Genomic DNA, 23348 nt, shown 5'->3' on the forward strand with positions numbered 1-23348 from the left:
TTATTGATTGGATGGCTATACTATAAAGATGTTAGGTCGACTAAAGTTTGGCGTGATGACTATTGCCGTCGTTGACTAAAGTTTGTTAAAAAGATATTGTGACTGTTAAAATTTTCTGTCAAAGTGGCAAGACACTCGTCAAATCATGCTATATCGTTAGAGTTTTTAACATAAACCTTGATATAATTTGGAGTGTTTTAAATACAGTTAGTTTTCCAATCAATTCATCTTCTGCCACCTCAAATTATGTCAAAGTATCTGTTAAAATTTTATGTCAAAGTGGCAAAAACCTTGTCCACCATAGCATTTAATGTCTTTACAATTTGTTCTACCCTAATTTTTATTTTTATTTTCTTGCTTTTTAATGGATTAATTATTTATGAAATCAAATTTAAATAATATATTTTTAATATATAATTAAGGATAAAATCCCATTAATATCTTGACTTTACTTCTTAAAACAATTTACATTTTAAAACCAAATTTTAAATATTTCAAACCAGCATTTGAACGAAGGCAAGTTGAATTAAATACACAAAACGGTCCTAAAAACGTAACATTGATTCAAAAAGTGTATTTTAAAATTTAGCTCCTTATTGACGTGATATAGATATTTAGTTATTGTGTTACGTGTCTATTGTGTGGGTGATCGATAAACGAGTGTCAAGTCAATCGGTTTCGATAGATTGGATAACCGCAATGAACGTAGAGTGATAAAACAGTAAAATTTAAATATAAATTACAATTAATAATCTAATAAGTATAAATTAAAATTTAATCATACATTTGACAATTCGCTATTAAATGGAATCCTAAAACTTCATATGGTCACCATAGCCATATTTGTCCATTTTTGCCTATGACTTCGAGTTATGTGTTATGCAAAATTTGTATTTAAATTGAGAGTATTGCAAATGGTAATGCTGTCATTTTTCAATACCCGGTTTTCACTTTTATTTATATATAGAATTCGGTAGGAATAGATATTTTCAATTGAACAGTGAGTTTTTGGAGAATGTTTTTTTAAAAAGTTTAAAATTGTCATATATTTTTAAAAAATATATATATGATTAAAAATATTTTTAAAGATTTTTAGAATATATCTTCTAAACAAGCTTTTATTTCTTTATAATGCAATTACCACTAAACGGATACTAATGCTTTTTAAAAAAAAAATTTGACACTTAGCCACTCTATATTACAAAACTCCTGTTTGGTCCCCTTTTTTTTTTTTTTTTTTCAATTTTTAATGTTTAGAATAGTTTTTTTTTTTTTAAGAATATATCGTCGCAAAAGAATGAAATTTTTTCTATTTATGTGTAATATTACTTTATGAAAGATCGTGTGATTAAAAATACGAGGAAAAAAATGAAAGAGAATAGGGATCAAACGGGGGCTGAAATTCAAATTTTAATCCAAGTTAAAGTGAATAACTAATTATTACCATATTTTTTATTTGAAATTAACAATATTTCAACTACACATTTCATAATTTTTTTTAAAAAAATTTATTAAAAATATGATTTTTAATCTCCCACCATCTTCAAATGATCTCTCCTAATAAAAGAATGATTTCTTTTGTAAATTCAAAAGTAAAAAAATAAAAATCTTTCTAGTACTTGGGGCTCGAACCTCAGCCTCTGTTTCCTTTCTCTGAATTTTCTTGATGTTCTCTCTTTCGATTGTATGAACAAAGAAACCCCACCTGACTAAAGTAGCCATTTCTTCATTCCAGATTCTTTTTTCTATGCATTTTAATATGGTGACATTTTATTCTTAAATATTTGGGATTTTATTTTATTTGTTTGACAGCTTCCGTGTCAGTACATTGTTTCTTGTTTATTATTTCATAGGGATAAAGCGTTATAATCTGGTGAATTCTGGTTCTTTTTCATTAAAAAAAATAATAATAAAATTATTGGGGTTTTTGAAAATTCTGCCAGCAAAAGGGGAAAAAAGAAGGAAACTTCATTCTTTGGTTTCGAGATCGTGAAAGTTTTAGTAAATGTTCTTCTTTACTTCAGTGCTAGACTTATGTTTATTGAGGTCATTAAATGGAAATGGATGTGTTGACTGGTGACTAGGATTGCAAAGTGATTTTAGCAAATGGCATTTTATGTTATGAATATTGAGAATTTTAGGAGGGCTTTTCCTGACAGATTTCTGTTGTTTGAAAAATTCCCAGACTTTTGAGCTGAGAGATTTCTTTATATCCCTATGGTTTTCTTCTTGGTTGGTGAATATCTAATAGCATGCGTGTGACGAGTTAACATTTGATGAGGCTTGTGTGAGTTTTGGGGTTTTTACATGCCATTTTTGCGCTTCTTTGGTGGCGAATGTGGTTCAGGGAGGGGCCAGAAGTGTACTTTGTGTATTAAGATGACGAATGATTTGTAGTTTGTTTCTTTGAAATATGGAGCATAGGTTACAATTAATTATGTTTTACCATGAATGTTAAAGACTTGGAGCTGTAGAATTATACCGAATTCGTCTGCTTTTCATTTACCATCTTCTGGAGAGATGGGTTGTGCTGCATCAAGAATTGATGAAGAAGAGAGGGTGAGAATTTGCAAGGAGAGGAAGATGCTGATGAAAATTTTGTTAAGATATCGTGAAGAATTTGCTAACGCTCAGTTGGCATATTTGAGATCATTGAAAAATACTGGAGTTACACTCAGGCAGTTTACGGAATCCGACTCCCTGGAACTTGAGGATCCCACTTCTGTCCCGGCATTGCCTCCTTCCCCTCCGACCCCTTTGCTGTCTTCTCCTCCACCTCCACCTCCCGTTCCGCCTGCTTTCATGAGAAAGTTTGAGGATAAACAGCCAAACGTTGAAGTTGGTCGAGGAGAAATAATAGAAGTTGATGAGGAGAGTACTCACACTCAACAACCACTTGTGTGGGCCGGGGAATATTGGGAAAATGTGATAATGGGGAATATTGCTTCTTCATCGCTTGAATGTGATAAAAAGTGCGACACTGTCGAGGAGGAAAATTGGGAAGACACTAATACTGAATTTCTTGAAGAAGATGATGAGGAAGCTGTTGTTACCACCGTCGACGATATTATGCCCAGGAAGCAGCAGATTGTTGAACTGGTCGATGATGATTCGTTTGTGATGAGCTGTAATTCAAATGATACTTCAGACAAGGCTATGGTAGTTTGGCGAAGTAATAAGACCTTGACTGGTATTGTTAAGGACTTGGATGACTACTTTGTGAAAGCAGCAGGCGGAGTGAAGAATATAGCTGTTTTTGTAGATATCAGTATGGGCGACACATTCCTTTTCCGCGGTATCAAAGAAAACAAGAGTAATCCTTCTTCCCCGTTATTTTAATAAAACTCATATTTATGTTACTCCATTCGATGCTGTTATATAGTAAGTATGTAAAAAGAAAAATATGCTACAATCTTTACTACCGTTTAAGAACATGCACTTAATGTATAACTATGTTTTGTACATCGTAGACGTTCAAGAGTTCACTTAACTTGGATAGAGCATGTATTATCTCGTTCTATTTCTTTGAGTGGTCTCATCAGAGACTTTGTTATTGCGTTTCCTCTATCATTCTTTTTTGGTGCTTGTGTCTTCTATCCTCACCTACCATCTTCAACCTTCCAGTTTAGCACATATTTTCCTCTTCAAATTTCAAAGGACCCTTATGCAGTTGAATTAGTATTTTGCCATCCTTGCAAATCAATTCTTCGGTTTCTTCCTGAAAGAACTACAGTCATTTCTTCTATTTGACCAAACTGTCGTATGCTGCAAAATACAGTATTACTTGGCCTATGGATGAAGGGACAATCAAGATAGGATATAGCTAATTCCTGCAAAATCTATTTCAGTATGCTGATGGTCCATTATTATTATGGCACTCTTGTAGTTTCACATTTATGTGCTGTGTGTGCATGTTGGCTGGCATTTGGAAACTTGTCTTTCCTTCCCTTTGAATGCATGTGTTGGTGTTATCCTTCTTTTGGTTGGGTAGATGAAAGATTACGAGCTCCTATGGTTGTGTGTGTGTCACAGACATTTTCATTAAATCACTTAATCAACATTTTCTGGAATTTCAGTAAATTTTTCCAAATAAAATTTTGGCCTAAATATCAGTAGCTGTTACTAATCGAAGTGAAGCCCAACGCAGTAAGAATTTTTATCTGTTCATCCATCTTATTTTTTTAACATTTGTTTGTCTTGTACTTGCTCATTTTGCCGATATTTGTTTACATCTCTGTTCTTAAAAATTATTCCTTATGTTATGTTGGGGTTGAGTGAAGTAATTTAGTTGAAGGCTGCAACAAGAAGAGATGGGAAAAGAGGTCATTTACAAATGCTTAGTATCTTTATACAAGGTTAGTCATAACAGGCACTTAGACACATTTTGCTTTGTAGAGGACTGGTTTTCTGTCTATAGGGCCAATATTTATTAAATGCCCCTAAAGACCTAGATGAATATTGTATTGCCATCCTAAATATCTCAAACTGAAGAATGCTGACTTAGTCTTATCTTCCGTGCTGGGGGAGGAGGGTAAATTTTGGTGGTTTAATGCAATTTAAGCTCAATAATCAATTAAAGCCAGCCAAATTCTGCAGACTCCATTTTGTCTGGATAATGTCGTGCTTTATACATGGTAATATGATTTCAGTTTCCACTTATAATTTTTGTTGTGCAACCTGTTTTATTACATATATCACATGTATGTCACCCACAAACGAATATGCTCTCAATGCACCAAAAACTACAACTGTAGACTTAACTGGAGCTCACACTAAGTTCAACGTGTTTAGGGAACAGAAGCAGTTCAGCAAAAGTCTTTAGCTCCCTGACGTGGAGTTGGTATTCTAAATCATTTCGCTCCACAAGAGAAACTGGAGAGGTCTATGTCTCTGGTGAGCCATGTAAGCCTGGAGCCCATTGTATTACCCTCCAAAAACTTTATTTGGAGGAGCAAAAGATCTACAAAGCAGTCAAGGTGATTATTTTTTCTAAATTATGTAAATATAAAATACCCCCACAGCCAGTAACTTTTTGCATCAATCTATTGCTAGAGTTTGACAAAGTAGTCATATCACATTTCTTTTTGGTATTCTTTTGATAGTCAATTTTTGTTCTTCAGAAGTTTTAGGGTTCTTTCTTTGACCTAAATTGTGACATCTTGTAGGAGGAAGAGAGTGCTAAGGTGGGGCACCAGAGAAAATCTTCATTGCTAGGTAAACTAGAGGAAGAGCACAATTTGGCTAAATCTGAAAAAACTCGTTCAGCTGTTGAAAATTTGCAGTCTTACATCTTATCTCTGCAACAATCAATCAGTCAGTCTTATGAAACCATATTAAGGCTCATAAGTGAGGAGCTCCACCCTCAGCTGATTGCACTATCTTCTGGGTAAAGTTACTGAATTATACAATCCTACTTCCGTTTAAGTCGTATATTATTTATCTTGATAATTGAGTGAATTGCTGAAATCACAACCCTTGATGACAGAAAAATCTTAATAATCTCTGAATTAAGTTTTAACAGCTAAGTTCTTCTTTGTTGTCCTGTTTATAGTTAGGAAGGGGAATTTAGGGAAAGTTAGGTTGGGCATTGACTTCCACGTTACATGAAATTTTTAAATTTTAGTTCAATAAACAATAACTATGTACTAAGCCTTATTCCCAGTAAATCTGGGGTTGGTTTCATAAATCATTTTTTGATATTCGGTTTAGGTTCATTTGGTATATATATTTGAAGTTGTATAGGATTGTTAGCAACTACATCTTGTCATATTATTTTTAGACTTCTAGTCTAACCCTCCTTCCTCTAACTTGCTCTACTGAAATTGTGTCACTTATATTAACATGAGCCTCTTTAGGGTTCAATAAACATAGGAGAAAATAATATAGCAACGAATCAATTTGAAAGGCTGTAATACATGAAACTCAACCCTGTTGGGATAGCTTTTATGGAGGACACCTCCGTCATCTCAGCTAGTATTGTCTTGATCTACCCAATGATTCCAAGATGCATGCGCCCTGCTGCGATAACTTTCTCTGTTATTTTTTTCTTTTTTCAGATTGATGCATTTGTGGCAAACTATGTATGATTGCCATCAAGTCCAGAATCATATATCTCAACAGCTAAATCATATAGAAAATCGGCAAAACACAGAATTTAGCAGTGAATACCATCGGGAGGCTGCAGCTCAGTTAAAAACAGAAGTCACTTATTGGTACAACAGCTTCTGCAAACTCGTAAAATATCAGAAAGAATATGTAGGAGCTCTCTGCAAATGGACTGAATGCACTGACTGCTTTAGAGATGTTGATGGATGTGGTAACACATCAATGGTGCATTCTCATGCCCTTGCTGAAGAATGGCTGCTTGCACTTGATAAATTACCTGATAAGGTGCCTCTGTTTGTTTTCTTTAATTCCATCTTCAATTCCATTTTGCCACTGGCTAAACTATTATAAGCTTCTCTAAATGAGGTTTTCCCATTTGTTTCATCCTCCTTGCTCTCAAAAAGAGTGGAAGCATTGAATCACCTCATCTAAAAGTTTTTATTATTGAAATCATCTTCCAAATGCTCTCTTAAGTATAGGCCGGATCAATTTTTCAATCAAAGTGCAGCTACAAAATACGAGTTCGATGGAATATAGAATAAGGATATACAAAATATAAGTGGGCACTGTCAGAGTTAAGGACCTCCGCCTATGTTGAATCAACCATCTGTGCTCTTAAATCCTTGGAGAAACAATTTTATTATTTTAAATTATCTTCAAAGGGGAGAAACTGGAACCATAAGAGGTGTACTCTTACGAGCATGTGTAGATAATAGTGATCCTATATAGTATGCCCGAGAATGGAATCTTCCGCATCCTGGTTTCACTAGAAAATGGTGTTTAGATCTAGTGTGTGAATGGAGTATTTAGGGTGTCTTTCGCATTTGCGTGCTAAACCACCATTTGAAAATTTCACTCTTTTATTACGTCTTCCCGTAGGAAATTAAATTATTGCAAAATTAAATTGACACCAAAACTATTGTTCTCCTTCATTTTCAGATGGTCTCAGAGGCAATTAAAAGTCTATTATCAGCTATTCACACAATTGTCTTGCAGCAGCACGAGGAAGTCAATCTGCGTAAAAGATCCGATAAACTGGGAAGAAAATTGGAAAGGGAACTTACTTCTCTTTCGGAAGCGGAGATGAAGTTCGATTGCAGCCTCTCTACCGAAGATACAAATTCCGCCTTGACATCCAAGAATCTGTTGTTAATTAGGCGTGCTAAAGTCGAGGCCCTAAAAAGATTAGTGGATGACGAGAAGGCCAAATACGGTAAATCTGTTCAAACAACCCAAACCATGATTCTGAACAACCTGCGGACAAGCCTTCCCAACGTGTTTCAAGCTTTAATGGTTTATTCGAATGCTTATGCTCAGAGCTTTGAGGTCATTCTTAGTAGTGAATCAATAGTCGGACATGGCCGCACTCAACCTGCAACTTTTATTAGCGCTTAGTTTCTTTGTGTGATAATGTCCATGACTCTAGGCTTTTTTGCTAAAATGAAAACTTCAGTTCATTAACACTTGACTTCTATATAGTTAGGAATACAGGCATGGACACTGCAAAGGATTTCCAGTTTTCTCCCGCTAGCTGGTAGAGATGAACAGGGTTTGGAATGGATTATCAAATATCTCGGCAGGAGACATACTGTGTGGTGGTTGTCATCCTCCCGCTACTGCCATCTTGTTCTATCTTTTGGTTAGAGATTTCTCTATACGAATAGGAGTTGACAATGAGTTACTGCAAATGGAGGTCTCTTGTATCCCTTGTGTTGAAATCATATCCAGATAAATTACTTTTCTTGTTTCTGAAATACATGCTCGTCCCTGCTTTCAACATTTTCATACCTATGAAATCCTTGGTCCTGGGAATACGGGATTTAGGACTAAAAGTACCATGATTCTTGGTTGGAATGTCTGATCCTGAATGTCTTTGAGGAACTCGATTAGATGTTAGATCAGCCCAATTTCCACAGCGGCTGATGTACTGTTGCTACATTTCATCATGAACCCAATTTTCGGATGAATCTCCATAACCATTGTCTAGCTGGTAGAATTCATTCCGTGCCAATCTGGTCATATCTGGTCATTTCAAGACCTGAAAGGAAACGTAGATCAATTTTTATTTAAAAAACATGACATTAATGAAAATAGGTTAATACGTTACTACAAGTGTGGCCTGAGCATTTTCATACTTTGCAAACATCGAGTATTACATTGTTATCAATTTTTGTGAGAATTTATATTGATCTATCATGTATAGATAAACAAACAATGTATAGATCAAATGCGTAAAATGAAAATCATGAACTAACATTCAGCCATTGATGTTTAAACTGTTGAATTTGGAATTGTATTTAGTGTTTCCAAGTCTTCAAGAATTCTCCGTGATGGTGTATTTTCATGAAAAATTCAGACTTGGGAACCAATACCACTCTTTACCTTTTATAAACTTCTTCCCATCAAAGAAGTTATGGAACATGAACGTTTACCACAATGGGCAATTTTGAGAAGGTGGTTAATATTCAATAAACGAGGGAAATAATTGACCACTTTAATATTCAAAATATTAACAATTTTGTCAAATATATCAATTCTTACCATCTTTATTGCAGAAAGTAACTCTCTACGTTGTAGCATGCATATGTGTGACTATTCTATAAAATTCACATGATAACACTGTTCAAAACCTAAAATTTTGTAAGTAGGATTGTAGGTATTCAATTTATTAAGCAGAAATCAGAACCTCAATATTCTAACGAGTCACAGCTCAAAGCAGTTGGCTCCAACCATGGGTTGAGCCAATTGATGTCGACGTGGTGAAGAGAATAGAGAGGTGGCCGATGCAAATGCTAACGAGATAAGTAAGAAAAGGAAAATCAATTGGTGGTGGACAAATCCTAGGTATTAAAGATTGGAGAAGAAGGGAAATTTTGGGACCTATGAATTTGAAGACCTCAGGTATCGGGCAAAAGGGAAGGGAGAAAAGGAAAAATGCAAAAAATAAAAAATAAAAAAAGAAAAAAGAAAAATAGATAAATAAATAAAAGAAAGTTTTGTAGTCGGTGGCCGTCACATGACCCAATGTGGCTTCCCCTATAATCCCTAGGTTGAAAATAAGTATGAGAATTAGACAGTTTTGAATTAAAAGGAAACAATCAGGCATATATTTTTAGTAAATTTGACAAAATATGTGGTTAAAAAGATATGAGTTCTACGAATGTACAATTAAAATTAATTATTGTATTTTACTTAAAATTTTAATATATACCAAATAAAGGGGCTAACGTTGTTTCGGAGCGTAAAATGTGCAAACGAGGAACAATCATTCAATACCACGATAAAGGTTCTTCCACCGCTATGGCTAAAAATGCTTGCAAAGCCATACACTACCAATGGAAATTGTCTCTAATTATTATTCATACCAATTAATTTGTTTCGTAATGTAAAATATGCAAAATGAGTGAGAAATGATCATACGGACTATAATGTCATTTCAACACCACGACAATGTTCTCCGGCCATTATGGCTAGAAAAATTTGCTATTCATACACGACAAATAGAAAATGCGTATAAATGTCATTTATACATACTAATGTTGTTTCAAAATGTAAAAAGTACGAAATGAGTGAGAAACGATCATAACGAGTACACTGTCCTTTCAACACTATGATAGCTGTCTCTCCCATTGTCACGGCTCGAAATGCTTGTGAAATCATACACAACCAATGGAAAATGCCTATAAATGTTATTTATTCATGCAAAGGTTGTTTCAAAACATAAAAAAGAGCGAAACGAGTGACAAATGATCATAATGATGTTGCTGTCATTTTGGCACCAAGATAACGATCCTCCTACCATCATGGCTCGAAACACTTGCAAAGCCATAGATGATACGTATAAATGTTATATATAACAACTAATATTTGTTTAGGAACATAAAAAGTGCAAAACGAGAGAGAAATAAGAGCCATGTTGCACTTACAAAAAGTCACAGAATTTTTCTAGACAACTCACAGTGGACGTGGGTGAATAATATTTTTTTGACTTTTTTTTATCATACATGGATCCCACACGTGTTTGTTCTAACAAAATTGTGAACTTGAATTATGTACAAACGGAAATTCTCAAGAAATAGTTTGGGTCAACCATCTATTTGTCATTTTCTTACAACAAAATGAAAGATTTGAGATTGTAAATGACATAAATGAAAGATTTAAGAAAAGTCTGCAAAAAAATAAAAAGTTGGGAACGCAGCTACAATTATCCCTAAATTATATTTAATGTTTGACTAGAAAAAAAAAACACCTAAAAACTTATCCACGTGCTTCAACCAACCCTACCAACAATGGGAATATCACGTGGCTATTTAATTTCACATAAACGATTTTTGTTAGCGGGCGAATAAGTCGATGTGGATATGAATTGAGATCCCCTTGATGGAATTACCTAAACATAATAAAATAATTAAATAAAGAAATTCAAAACAAGATTTAATATGCAAACACAGGCAAATGTAACTCAGAAAACAACACTCCGACGACAGAAATCCATCATTAGAACATGATAACAGCCAGTTCTACGAGAAAGAGTGAAGAAAAAATAACATGTAATGGATGCACACTGCACATACAAAAAAAGTTTCTTTAGCCATGCACCAAAAATCTCAAGCAATTTCTGATGCAAGAAGCAGAGATGTATGCTACTACTGTTAATGTAACCTAGTCAACTCCTCTACCCTCTTCATTAATTCCTCCACGGGAACGCCCATCGCCTTCGAGATTTCTTCCGTCCTATTCCGGCCAAGATCAAGAAACGACTCTATTAAATCTCCGTCCAAGAAGTTTTTAGCGTCAACCGTTTTCTTTTCACTGTAAAAAGACCTCCACTGTTCATGACTAAGTCCTCCCACACCCTTGATCACTTTCCGAAGAATAGTTTGCAGCTTCTCCAAGAAGATATACTGCTCATAAGGAAGAGAAGCAATTACCCCAATAACACCGTTGACGGTGCCGAAAATGACAGTTGGAATCTGGCCAACATCGGAATCTGGCAATCTCATGACAAGAGAACCATGTCGGAATCGGTTGATGAATTCGCCAAGGTGGTATTCGCCAACCACCTCGAGACGTCCTCGCTCCTCATCAGTAGCCCCTTCGCTATTTTTACGGACTGTGAAGAGGTTGAAACTATTCTCAGCACCAAGGTAAATGTCGTCGTCCAGAATCTCAACTGCTGTCATCCAATTCGAATTGTAGTCACGAGCTCGCTCCTCGATAGCACCCTCTTCATGCTGAGATAACAGCAAAGCAAGAATATTAGCAAAATTGCATCGACAGTTCAAGAATCCCCTAATACTGTGGGAGTACAACCAAGAAGTAAATACTGCAACATAGGTCCCAACCTCTTGCTCGAGTAGCAAGTTTATCAATATCCTTTAAAATTGAGCAAGTTAGTTCTCAACATTTCTTACAATTGGTGGTCCCCAACAACTGAAATGTCCAAATCCTCATTAAATCACCACGTAACCCTCATGAAAACATGTCTCACTTCAAAATCTCTGGTACTAGCCCAAGTTGAAAAACAAAACATAGCTTCATAAAGTTGGACGTGCAAGAGTCATGTGATGACTTAATTGAGACTTCGGAGATTCGGTCCTTGGAAACTAATTGTGACTACAAGGTTAAGAACCAACTTGCTTACTTATAAAGGTTGGGAACTACAGTGGCAATACGAACTTACGGAACTTCTTTCTATTTCTTTTCACCTTATAAATTAGAAGAGAAATGGATTTCATCAGATCACCCACAACAATAAAATCTCCTCTTGTTTGTACATAAAGAGCAAGTATGTGCCCATGATGTCCACATTCAGATTGCAACTCACGAGAGCCATCATCACGAAGCATCCACTTGTACAACTGAATCTTCTGATTAATTGCGGCAAGTAGTTTCCCATTAAAGGCATTAAGAGAGTAAACAGCCCCCTTAGTTTCCTTTTCTGCAATGAGCTGAAGTTTTCCATCTTCTACTACAAAAACCAAAATTCGGCCCTGCAAATTATGAAAGAAATGAAAAGGTTAAGGTTAACAAAGACTTATCCGAAAGTAAAACTTCCCAAGGCGTCTAGCAAAAAGCCAAGGCAAACTGCGTAAGCCTCTAACAATTTCAATGTAAAAATCACTTTATAAGCAAAAAATATCACCTATCCTAAATAACAAGCAGCACAAGATAAAAATTCGTTGCAACATATGCATTCTCTTCATCCAAACACACACACACACACACACTCACTCACACATAGAGTTTATTAAAACTTATTGTTTTATTTAGGCAGTAATGCTCTCACATCTCAAATTCTAAATAACCAAAATTGTTGCTCACCAATGTCCACGTTGTGAATTTCAGAGTAATAGGTGTGAAAACTGTAATTGTAAGTATACTAGTATCTGAAGAAGTTAAACTTGTCCATCAACTCTGTAGCAAAATAGTGGGGATAACCTCATATGTTCAACTGCCACAGATGAAGAGTGGCCTTAGTCTCAACCGCCCAGATACCTACTTTTGCTCCCTCCCTTGCTTATATACACACACAGTTAATTACCTTAATTTTGCTTCCAGCATAGGATTTCACACACACGGTTGGGGGGAAATGTGTGTTACCTTGGTAGGTTCATTCTCTTCTGGCATTACATATGCAGTCCCAACGCAGTAGTAAACGTTACTATCATCAGAGAAGGAGCAGCTAAGAATCGAACAACCCCATTCAAATTGATCGAGTGGGTAAGTGGATATGAAGTCAAAAGTTTGGTCATCCAACAGGCGGATAAAGTGCATTTCATGATCTTCTGCGCTTGGTTGATTATACTGTAAGCTACATAGAGCAAAGGTCCGGGTTTTCTCCTGATGGCATATGCGGCGTGCATGCTCCCCAAGTGGAATAGTGCGTATGTGAAGCTTTTGAATATCATCAATGGTGCCAATTGTTAGCTCACCTTCTTTTGCAATTGCAAGGCTGTTGAGAAAGGAAAACTTCTTATTAAGATTTAAACTATAAAAATGTGTGAAAATCTCACTCTCTCCCAAAACCCTCACCCAACTCCCCCCTTTGAAACAATGGTATGTTATCTAATAAATTACAGTTGTTGGCTGTGATACTTTTTAGTAGTTAGTATAACAAGAAAAGAAAATCTAGCAAGATAAATTTGAAGAACTCTGCTCTCAGTTGTAAATTGCTTGACAACAAAAACAAATTTTAATCCGTTACTGAAGGGTAAATTAATCCTAAACACCTTAAGTCTGAGACATGTATTAAAATTAACCAACCAATATACCAAAATAGGATAGAAATTACCTTTCTGGAAAAGCAGCAGAGTTGAAGGGGCACATATGACTCACATCTTTTAGATTTACATTGCTGTAAAGTAATTTCTTGTTACTGCTGTAGATAACAGTGGGCCTATCAGAAGCAGCAAAAACATGCGTTGCATTCTTCGATGAGAAAGTACGAAGCGTAATAGGTTGGGTCCCAAGAGACACCTTTTTCCTATTCATCAGCTCACAAGTACTTGTGTTCAACACAAAATTCAATAGATGTCCATCTCCAAGTGCACATAACAAGTACGATATCTGAAATTGACATCAAGAAGTTTCATAGTTTAGATAAGCAGAGTGACGTAATCTTGTCAGCTATAATTATGACACTCATGCATATATTGAGGTCTGCCTAGGTTTTAGAGCTCATAAGGACTTAAAAAACAAGATAGAAACTAACAATACGAGTCCAGTTCTTAGAAGCCAGTGTTGAACTGTTCAAAAATCTAATTCAAAAGGAAATATTGCACTTGCCTCCCTTGAGGAGTTAAGGTTTCCAAAGAGAACTGTAGGATGGTAGAAGGCATTGACAACTGGGTTTATGAAAGGGATGGAAAACAGAGGGAGGGGGAAGAGGGGGGGGGGGGGGGGGGGGGGGGGGAAGGAAAGAAGAGAGAGAGGGGGAGAGTCCTCTTTCTGATTCAATTTAGGGGAGATTTCTTGTACATGTAACAAACAGTGAGGGTTGCTAGGCTAAAGGAGAACAATACAAGAACAACATTACTCTGAAGAAAGTAAGCTAAAAAATGATAAAAAATCCTCCAAAACCATACTAAAAAGCTTGAAGAATTCTTTATTCAGTTCAAAGAGCATAAAGAAAGAATCTACATTCAAAATAGGACTGAACAAAACTCCCAAACCGAACTGACCAAACTCAACCTGAACCGAACCGATCGGTTCTTCTTAAGTTAAATACCCAAACGGGTATCTGAATCGAGAACCGACGGATTTGGTTCGGTTTGGTTCTTGATTCCAAATAAATTTGTTAACTAGTTAATTTAGTTCAAGCCCAAAAATAGGATTTTACTATTTCTAATTTTCAGTTTAGAACCAACTTAATAAAATTAACCTAAGTTTTATCCAAATTTGTTACTCTACCGTAGTATTGTTTCTACCGTTCTGGAAAAATCAAATTGAAGCTCCACAACGCCTCTCTTAATTATTTTGAGCTCACTATCTTCATCTTCCTATTATTTTAACAATCAAATCTATAAAAAACTCAGCAAAGAGAGCCGCAAAAGACACATAAGATTGAATTACGTTATTTTGTAAGATTAAGATTAAACATATCATTAGTTGAATTAATGTAATTTGTAAATATTCAAAAATTTAATTATAATACGGAACCGAACCGAATGGAATGAACTCAAACGGTTCCATAATTAAATTTGGACCCGACGGTTCTACTTACTAAATACCCGACAATTTCGGATCTGGTTCCGTTCTCGTTAGAACCGAACCGAACTAGACTATGTCCAGCCCTAAATTTCAAAAAGCTCAAAATTCTCCCTAAAAGTAACCCATACACAGAATCCATAATGTGTACCGAAGACGAAAAAGTCAACACGGTTAAGAACAAACATACCCCGTCAAAAGAACATAGAAGCAGGGAACGCGGAATGATCTCCCCTCCCAAATGTTCTGTCGTGATAAGATTTAAGTCAGGAAGTGAAAATATCCTAACACTTATATCTGTCCACATTCCAACTGCTGCCAGTTTACTGTAGTTTGGACTATCACTGATAGGATTTATGTCCAGGCACGAGATGTCATACTCCAACTGAGCATGTTTTACTTCAGTCAACAATCCATCACCAATTTCCAAATAAACCAAATGGCCACCCCCAGCAGCCAATAAAACCTGACAAATCAAAAGTACAACAATCTGAGCAGAAAGAGACCAATCACAGTGAACCAAGAAAAATCATGATGACTTTGCAGGATGACCACGTCAAAAGATAAATATTTAACTCCTACAAGAATGAAATTTATGTTTGTGAAAAAGAAAGCAACCAATTAAAGAAGTCCACAATCTCCAACTGTGACACAGAAAACACGGAGTGAGCTTGATACCATTCAATCAGGTGATCACATTGGACACCACACAAGAAAAGTAACATATGATTAGGTCTTAATTAAAAAGTTAAATGAACTAGTCCAGATACCAGCAATAACTACAAAAGATAAAGAAAACTAACAGATTGAAGAACATCCCAATTACCATCCAAAAGAGAGAGAGAGAGAGAGAAATAAGAACTCTAGAATCATATTCTTATCCCAGAAGAGTCCTGAGATGCTGTCAACGTGTTCTTCAGCTCGTACAGGATGAATACAGTATCCGCAGTTTGTTCACAATCAACAAAATGATGAAGTTATCTTGAACATGCTCAAGTCAGACTGCATACACAACAGAGACCAAAACTCTATCCCTGGAGAGTATATTCTTCCTAGTTGCAATGACACCAATCTAATAAGCAAAATGATGCTCAGGATTCAACTGTTCTATGAACAAATAGTAGCCACAGCACAGGATAACAATGAAAGTGATCAAGTACAATTATCCAAATGAATCATTATTAAACATAATTTGGAAATGAACCTGGGTGGCATTAGCTGTGGCAACATTGACCGAGTACCCTGCCGGAGCAAACCATTCATTTCGAAGCTCTCTAGAATTTGACCTGACCAATCTAACTGAGTTTGAAGTAACCTGTACGATTCATTTATTGCGGACACTTAGCTGCAGTAATAATATAATTTACATAACTACATTGATATTGCAGTTTGCCAAACAGATCTTAGGGAAACTTTATCCAGAAAATAATAATAGGCAGACTTTTGAAAATGTTCTCACTTCAGATTACCAGGAAAGAGGAAAGTGGAGATGACAATGTTCTCACTTCATATTTTTTATTTCAGTTGATGCAAAATTAACAAATTTTCATATACATCCATAAGGTGGGGGAAGAGGGGATCTATTCATTTAGCTTTTGTACTCCAGAGCAGAATGCACTGCAGGAACTTAAGATAATAAAAGGTATCTCAGTTGACTCATCATGGTGGATTCATGCATGCATAAATCAGATACAAACAGTAATCTGACTGCCTTCACTTTTACTGAAAAATGTAGTAACTAGGTTGAAGAGCTGAGTATCTTCCTTTATAGGGGAATCACAACAAAACAGGCATAAACAACAGTTTGAACATAAACTAAACTGCTGCACATTTTTTAAGGTCAACCAAATTTTGGAAGGTCAATAAGCCCAAAAAAAAAGATGCATGCCATCAAACATACCTGTACAAGTTGATCATATATAGCATCATGGCAAAACAAAGTCTGGACTTGTGAAGAAAAACCTTCAATATCAGTTTCCTCCAATTCATCCTCAAGATTCATTGCCAAGATACGTGTCTCACTAATAAAGCTTACAACCAAGAAGGTGTCATATGGGTCTTCAGTAGCTGATCGCAATGACCACATCCCTTTGATTCCTTGTAGTTCTACTGATGCCTATGGGTGAGATTGAACATAGATTATACCAAGAAGATAAGTTGTACAAGGAATATCATTACAATGAAATTTATCTAGCTAATTATCGAACCTGTTCATTTATCCCAATTCCATTTCGCACGATGCGAAGAGAACCGTCTTTGTAGGCTCCAGAGCAAGTTACAACCTGACCTTGACCTTGCCTCTCCAAGTCAACCACACAAAAGTCAACAATTGGCCCCAAATTGACGTACCTTTCTAGAACTTCAACATAAGAACCTTTTGCATCAGGTTGAAGATTAAGCTTTATGAGCTGGATTAAGGGAAATGAAGTACAATCATGTAAGTCATTTAAAAAATAACTAATGAATCATATGTAACCCCAAAGTAACAGGTAATATTCTACAATACAATAGTGGTGAGGGACAATATTCTATACAGGGACACATGCAACTCAAGATTCAATATTCTTGACATTGAGCGGCAAGCAAACTGTTAACATGTTATAAAATAAGAAAGTACACTGAAATATATTCCACCACATGTGAAAATATCATTAAGAGACCAAAAATGACAAACATAGTAAAACCAACTCATATTTATAATAAGACTACATTAGGCCTTCGGCCATATTCATAATAGAAAGACACTAGATTAGCCATTAAAGCACACCTTTCCTCTTTTGTCAGCATTAGATCAAATTGGAGAAGAAACATCTAGTTCCATGGGAGTTAATTAGATTGGGAAAGATTGACAGGTGATATTTGTACAAACCTGTGAATCTCCAGAACTTGAGCCAACAAACACAACGGCATTATCGAGATAAGAAATTGTAGATGCAATAGATGTTTCTCCCAATAGCTCAATTTTGAGTCCAGTTACTCTACAAGATTATAAACCGAAAAATCTCTAGGCAAGTCAGGCAGTGTATAGTGCTTATAGACCTCATTAAGCACGATACCATACAAAGAAATAAATATTAAATACACTTAATAAAATATGATAGAACTGGAAATGCGAACTCACTTCTCCTTCTCGTGTGTTATAACAAGTAGATGAAGAAATCCATTATGGTCCCCTAATAAGTAGCGAGAACCATCAGCATCGACCCTCCCGTAAGCTCTTGTTATAGACTTCAAAGAAAAAAGGGAACATGAAGCGAGTTAGAAATCATTGTTCACCAAATAATTGCTTAACATAGAGCTTGCAGCAGACATGGGAGACCTACAGGTCTAATTGGAATTGCTTTAAAAGCAGAGGCACTACAATACACAATAGTTTCTTCTCCAATAATTAGGACACCACAAAGAGGAGGAGGTACTGGGATTAACAAATCTGCCCCATTATCAAGGTTGTTTTGAGACCATGGACCCTCAACAAAATCTTTATCCTTCAACGAGACCTCATATGTTTTCACATGACGAGCATCCTTGTTATCCTGATAATCAACCAGATTATATATGACAAGTTAGAAGGTGCAACTAAAAAGTAACACGAAAGAACCCAACAAAAAACATAACCATATTGCATTGGTGTACTCCACAAAGTTATTGACTCTTCTACTAAGGCTCGACTGCTCATGCCAGATGCACTATACTGGGACAAGAGAATCTGATACTTGTACATATATCCGGGTCAAAACCCATGTTGAGACCAAGTAATGTAGCTCAAGACTAAAATTTTGAAAAATTAGAAGACAAATGTAGGCAAATGCATTCATGAGCTGGACCCCTGGATATGAATCAGTGACATACGCATCAAAAAGAAAATAGAACAATGGTAGCAACACGACACGGCTATTTCCTCAAAAGTCTAAATAATACACTCCACAATTTTGGTAATAATATTGCTTGGCAAGATTGAATTAACCTGGTAAAGCACAACAATTGTTGGCTTTGGGCAGCCATATAGAAACTTGATATCTAAAACTTGGAGCTCCTCAAGCCTACATAAGCATCAATCACAAAAGATATGTGTAAGAAAATAATTAGAGCCAGGCAATTTCCCTATGACTAAAACACTTGAAATAATTGCCCCGAAGGATTTAATTTCTGGGTACTAATCAATATACTTCTCTCTTTCCAGACAATTTTAAAGACGGGTGTAATTCAACGGATTCCGGCTGGTGACCCAAAAAAAAAAAGGGGAATCCTTTAGTTTTAGTATTGATTGATTTCTTTCCCGCGGAAGCGGTATTATTAAAGTAAAGATAAGTAAATCAATTTTCCAGTTCTCTCTCTTTAAAAAAATAATAATAATAAAAAATAAAGAGGTTGAGAAAAACAAAGGGATGGGATTTGAGGGGTCTATTTTGTTATTCAGCTACAGGACAGGCAAAATAGTATCAACTACCATATTGCACATTATCAGGAACGTGGAAGCTCCAGTTACTAGAAACTGTGCTAGAGAAGTGTTAAAGAAGATAGTCTTGATGCATCAATGCTAGTCTAGATTATTACAAGATTAATCATGACAATGTATCTTTTATGCATTCTCCACATCTCCAGAAACAAAATTAAGCTGATCGATCTCAAGAACCAAAATAAGATAAGGAAGCATTTTGAAGTGTCACATCAGCAGTGCTGCCCGACGATAAATAACAGAAATCTTTTTGTCAACACACTTTCGAATGAAATTTCTCAACGTATTTATGTGGAATACAGTCCTAGAGCCTTCCATTCCCAACAGTACAAGAATAAATTACTCATCTGACCACCTGAGTCTGTGTTTGATTACATTAGATAACATCTGAATCCTTCCCTTTCCAAGCCTTAGCATAATCTATTAGTTTCAACACAAATTTCCAGAATGGAAGCATTTTCTTCTTCCACATCCCCTCTAGTGCTCATATTCATATGTTCACTTTTTCTGGTCATCACTGACCATTTTGTTTGCTTTCTCCTTTCATTCGAACAGGATGAAGAAACCAGTTAACTGCATTCATGGTTGCCAGCCTTTTAAGGAAATTAAAAATAATAGGAAGTCTTCAGAAATTTGGTCCAAAAGGCACAGCTTATCATTTTTTGACTGCACTTGAATACTCACAGATCCACGTGCATAAAAAGGCCAAGAACCACATTCAAAAAGTTCAAAAGATTGCCACAGTTACTTCCTTCAAAGTACAAAATCAGAAATTGCGATAGAAGAAATATACCTAATGTTAAATGCTTCCTTGAGCTGGCCTTTGTTGTCAAAAGGAACAACCTACCAAACAAACAAAAATGCTAGTGGAACACTGGAAGTGCATAAACAGGACAAAAGTGCCAATTCAGGGGGCAAAAACAAAAAAAAGAGCAACTCCAACAATTGGAGATGCATCAAGACCAATACCTTAAATAATCCATCATATAAATGAAGCCCAATCAATCTACAATCTGGATCAATTATGCCAATCTACCAGAAAAGAAAATACCATTATTTGACATTAAGTTCACGAACTTCAAAATCTCCTTGGACTATTTAATTTAACAAGAACATTTTCAAATATCTCGACATGAAATTTCCCAGAGAACTATAGAAATACCTGTCCATTGTCTGTAGGACGACCAATTCTGTCCGAAACATCCCCCATAGCTCTATTTTAATAGTACAACCAACCAAGGCACACAGAAAAGTGATTCTTTTTAGTAAAAGCTGATGATGAAAAAATGATTATGACATCGAGACAGCAATAACAGAAAAACATGGCAAGGAAAACTTTATGCATAACCACAAATGAGTCTTGCCTCAAAATAAATTGTGACTAACAAATTAGTCCTCTGACAAGGAACAAGGAAGGGAACTCATTGTGGTCATAAAACTAACTATTTGTACTTTTAGTTCAATCTGCACAAGGAAGCCTCTACAATTTTGTAGATGTGTAAGAAAAACAGAGACATACAAAACCAAAAACTTAGAAAGAAGACCATCTATAACCAACCAAGATAACTTCCAAACCTTGTAATAACCTCAGCAGCCTCAGCATCCCATTGCAGAACACAGAATTTATATCTCTCAGTAGCAATGAAAAGAAGATCTTGTGTTTCCCCCTGTCCATGAGTAAGACATGACAGTATAATTTTTTCTATTAACAGTTACATGACCCATATTTGACTAAAAAAGTTTCAAATCATGTAATTGTGAAAACTAAATACTGGTTTTAGGTTTAGTATTTACATGCGGGCGGAAAAGCTCAAGTGTGGCAATTCTTCCATATATTGGCAAATCCAACATAGGCTGCAAAGTCACAAATTACATTGAAATTATCGTTTACAATAAAATTATTGATGTGTCGAAAAGTTCTAAATGAAATTGAACTCAAGCTATCTAGTATCTGAAATATGCCAGAGCATCACACTGTTGTGCAGTACATTAAAAATAAATAAATATATCTCATTCCAGGTTGACTGATAATTCCAAGAGAGTCTAAGAAACTCATTTGCTTTTTGAGTCAAGACATCCTATCCTTTAGAAAAGAATAATAAGAAAATAGGATGGCCAAACCAAGCTCCAACTCCTCTACCTCAAATTCTCACCACCACCACCACCTACCATCATCCACAAAACTCCTAGACCTAACAAAGACCTACAACCATCCCCATCCCCAAATATGGCTCCCCAACACTCCCACCATTCCGTACTCTAAGACCCATTGTAAAAGGAATCTCGTTGTAGGTGGAACGCCTTCCCCATTCCATACCATTTTATCATACTTCCATAAGACAAACACAATGGAGCATATTCATAGCAAAAGAATTAAGGCATTCCATGGCTATGTTGTCTTGTAAAACTTGACAAAAAACCATTAAACCTGTAATCCTTGAGGCATGAGTAAATGGATTTCTATTCGGGTGCATTTCCTGCATAAGGATTTTAATCATTGATTAGTATAATGCAATTCAAATATAGGCACCACAGATTGACAAATCATGCCAGAGAAAAACGTAGTACTTGGACATTATAATCTAGCAGCACAATTAAAATGTGAACGCGCTCTCCCTTACTCATAAACTCTACAGGAATTACAAAATGAATAAGATTTCATACTAAAGAAACTTCAAAATTACTCAAAATACAGTAAAGATTCCCATACTGAGTGACTTAAAACATGAACCTCAACAAAATAGACCTTAATTTAAATTAGGTTCGGCTTTATAAATCCATTTCGGGCACGTCTCCCCATAAAATTAAAGAGAAATATATTAATAGAGAGAAATCTTACGCAATGATGAGATTGAGCTCTTGAGGACCGGTGAAATTACCGACGCACGAATTCGTGACGTTAGTTGGCTTGTGAGCCGTCACCACATAGTTCCATACACTCATTTTTTATTCTATACCACCACAATTATGTAGAGATATATCTATAAAGAGAGATTCAAGATATCTCTCTCTATCTCCAGAAAAAAAAACACACACACACACAAATATTCCGCTGTCACTGTTGTTAAGGGTGCAGGGTTTCAGCTGAAAATGCTAGAAGTGGGAAGAAGAAACCTTTCCCGGGCAACCCAAAACGATTTTGCGGTAAACGACGTCGTTGCTCGCAAATGTTGATCCAGCATATATAAATTATTAAAATGAGACACTCGTACAGTGTATAAGTGGGCCGGGTTGCTAGATTGGGCTTCTGACTATTGTATTGGGTCCATGTTTAATTTTTTAGATTGGGCCATTTCGATTAAACCATTCGAAAAAGAGGAAATTACAGGAATCCAGATATTTTAAGACGGCAGTGCAAAAATCAGGTGAAAAGCTCTTTTAATAAAAAAAAAAGTATCCATACAAACCCTAAATCATTCCCCCATCCCTGTTTTTCCTCTCTCCAAAAACACAAGACCCAGTTCACCCCTTTCTTCTTCTTCTCTCTCTAAAATCTCGACCCAGTACCATTATTTTCTTCACCCTAATCTCTTGTCTCTCTTAACAATAGCGGCGCCAGCCCTGAAAGTGAATCTCCGACGCAGTGGTGTTACCATCGAAGGTGGCGGCAGCTACGATGGCGATGTTACCATCCGAGGTGGCAGCGATATGATGCAGATAGGACTAGCCATTTGCCCATGTTCAGCGATGTGATGGTTGTGGAGCAAAGCGTCTGTCGTCATCTTCGTCTTCACCGTTGTGCAGTCTCCAATAGCGATGTGAATGAAGCTTCAGTAGTCTGTGTACGGTGGGTATGGTGGCACCCAAACGACATTAACGAGAGGTATGGTGGCGCCACGCGATTCAGTTGGTGGATAGTAGCGCCATTAGATGCAGATGGTAGATTAGGGCTGCTGTGGGTATGCTTTAAGTTTAGATAATGATTGATTTACCATTTATAAGACGGCTTATTAAGGCCACTGTGGTGCCAGAGTTTGGGTGTGGTGGTGTTGTGGGTGCTGTGGTGATAGGTTTTCTGTTACCTTTTGGGTGATGGTGGTTGTGATATTGGTTGTCCTCACCTTTCTGTCGTCGCCGC

General features: G+C 36.2%; 2 protein-coding genes and 1 long non-coding RNA gene across 5 annotated transcripts; 1 reads left to right on the forward strand and 2 right to left on the reverse strand.

Moving 5' to 3' along the window:
- The first annotated feature begins 1601 nt into the window (after positions 1–1601).
- LOC111370489 (nitrate regulatory gene2 protein-like) lies at positions 1602–7859 on the forward strand. 2 transcript variants are annotated; one of them, XM_022992208.1, is made up of 6 exons: positions 1602–3313; positions 4792–4976; positions 5166–5386; positions 6057–6390; positions 7045–7318; positions 7585–7859. In XM_022992208.1, exons 1-6 carry the CDS (start codon positions 2452–2454, stop codon positions 7641–7643), a joined length of 1935 nt encoding a protein of 644 aa, XP_022847976.1. In that variant the 5' UTR covers positions 1602–2451; the 3' UTR covers positions 7644–7859. The 2 variants fall into 2 exon arrangements, with proteins under 2 accessions (XP_022847976.1, XP_022847975.1); XM_022992207.1 differs by having other exon boundaries at positions 7045–7859.
- LOC111370490 lies at positions 7464–9025 on the reverse strand. 2 transcript variants are annotated; one of them, XR_002698421.1, is made up of 2 exons: positions 8792–9025; positions 7464–8143 (listed from the first exon to the last, which is right to left on the reverse strand). It is a non-coding gene; the product is annotated as an uncharacterized LOC111370490 (long non-coding RNA). The 2 variants fall into 2 exon arrangements; XR_002698420.1 differs by having other exon boundaries at positions 8647–9025.
- A 1501-nt stretch (positions 9026–10526) lies between these two features.
- On the reverse strand, positions 10527–22424 carry LOC111370491 (DNA damage-binding protein 1). The gene is made up of 19 exons (XM_022992210.1): positions 22110–22424; positions 21699–21747; positions 21065–21124; positions 20846–20937; positions 20433–20484; positions 20240–20302; positions 20064–20113; positions 18779–18854; positions 18138–18347; positions 17936–18042; positions 17684–17792; positions 17022–17222; positions 16715–16930; positions 16019–16129; positions 15005–15280; positions 13400–13674; positions 12709–13060; positions 11814–12098; positions 10527–11339 (listed from the first exon to the last, which is right to left on the reverse strand). The coding sequence occupies exons 1-19, from the start codon at positions 22211–22213 to the stop codon at positions 10758–10760; spliced, it is 3270 nt and encodes a 1089-aa protein (XP_022847978.1). The 5' UTR covers positions 22214–22424; the 3' UTR covers positions 10527–10757.
- Between the last annotated feature and the right edge of the window lie 924 nt (positions 22425–23348).

This window comes from Olea europaea, chromosome 21 (genome assembly GCF_002742605.1).
Source record: "Olea europaea var. sylvestris chromosome 21, O_europaea_v1, whole genome shotgun sequence".
In the NCBI taxonomy this organism is placed as follows: domain Eukaryota; kingdom Viridiplantae; phylum Streptophyta; class Magnoliopsida; order Lamiales; family Oleaceae; genus Olea; species Olea europaea.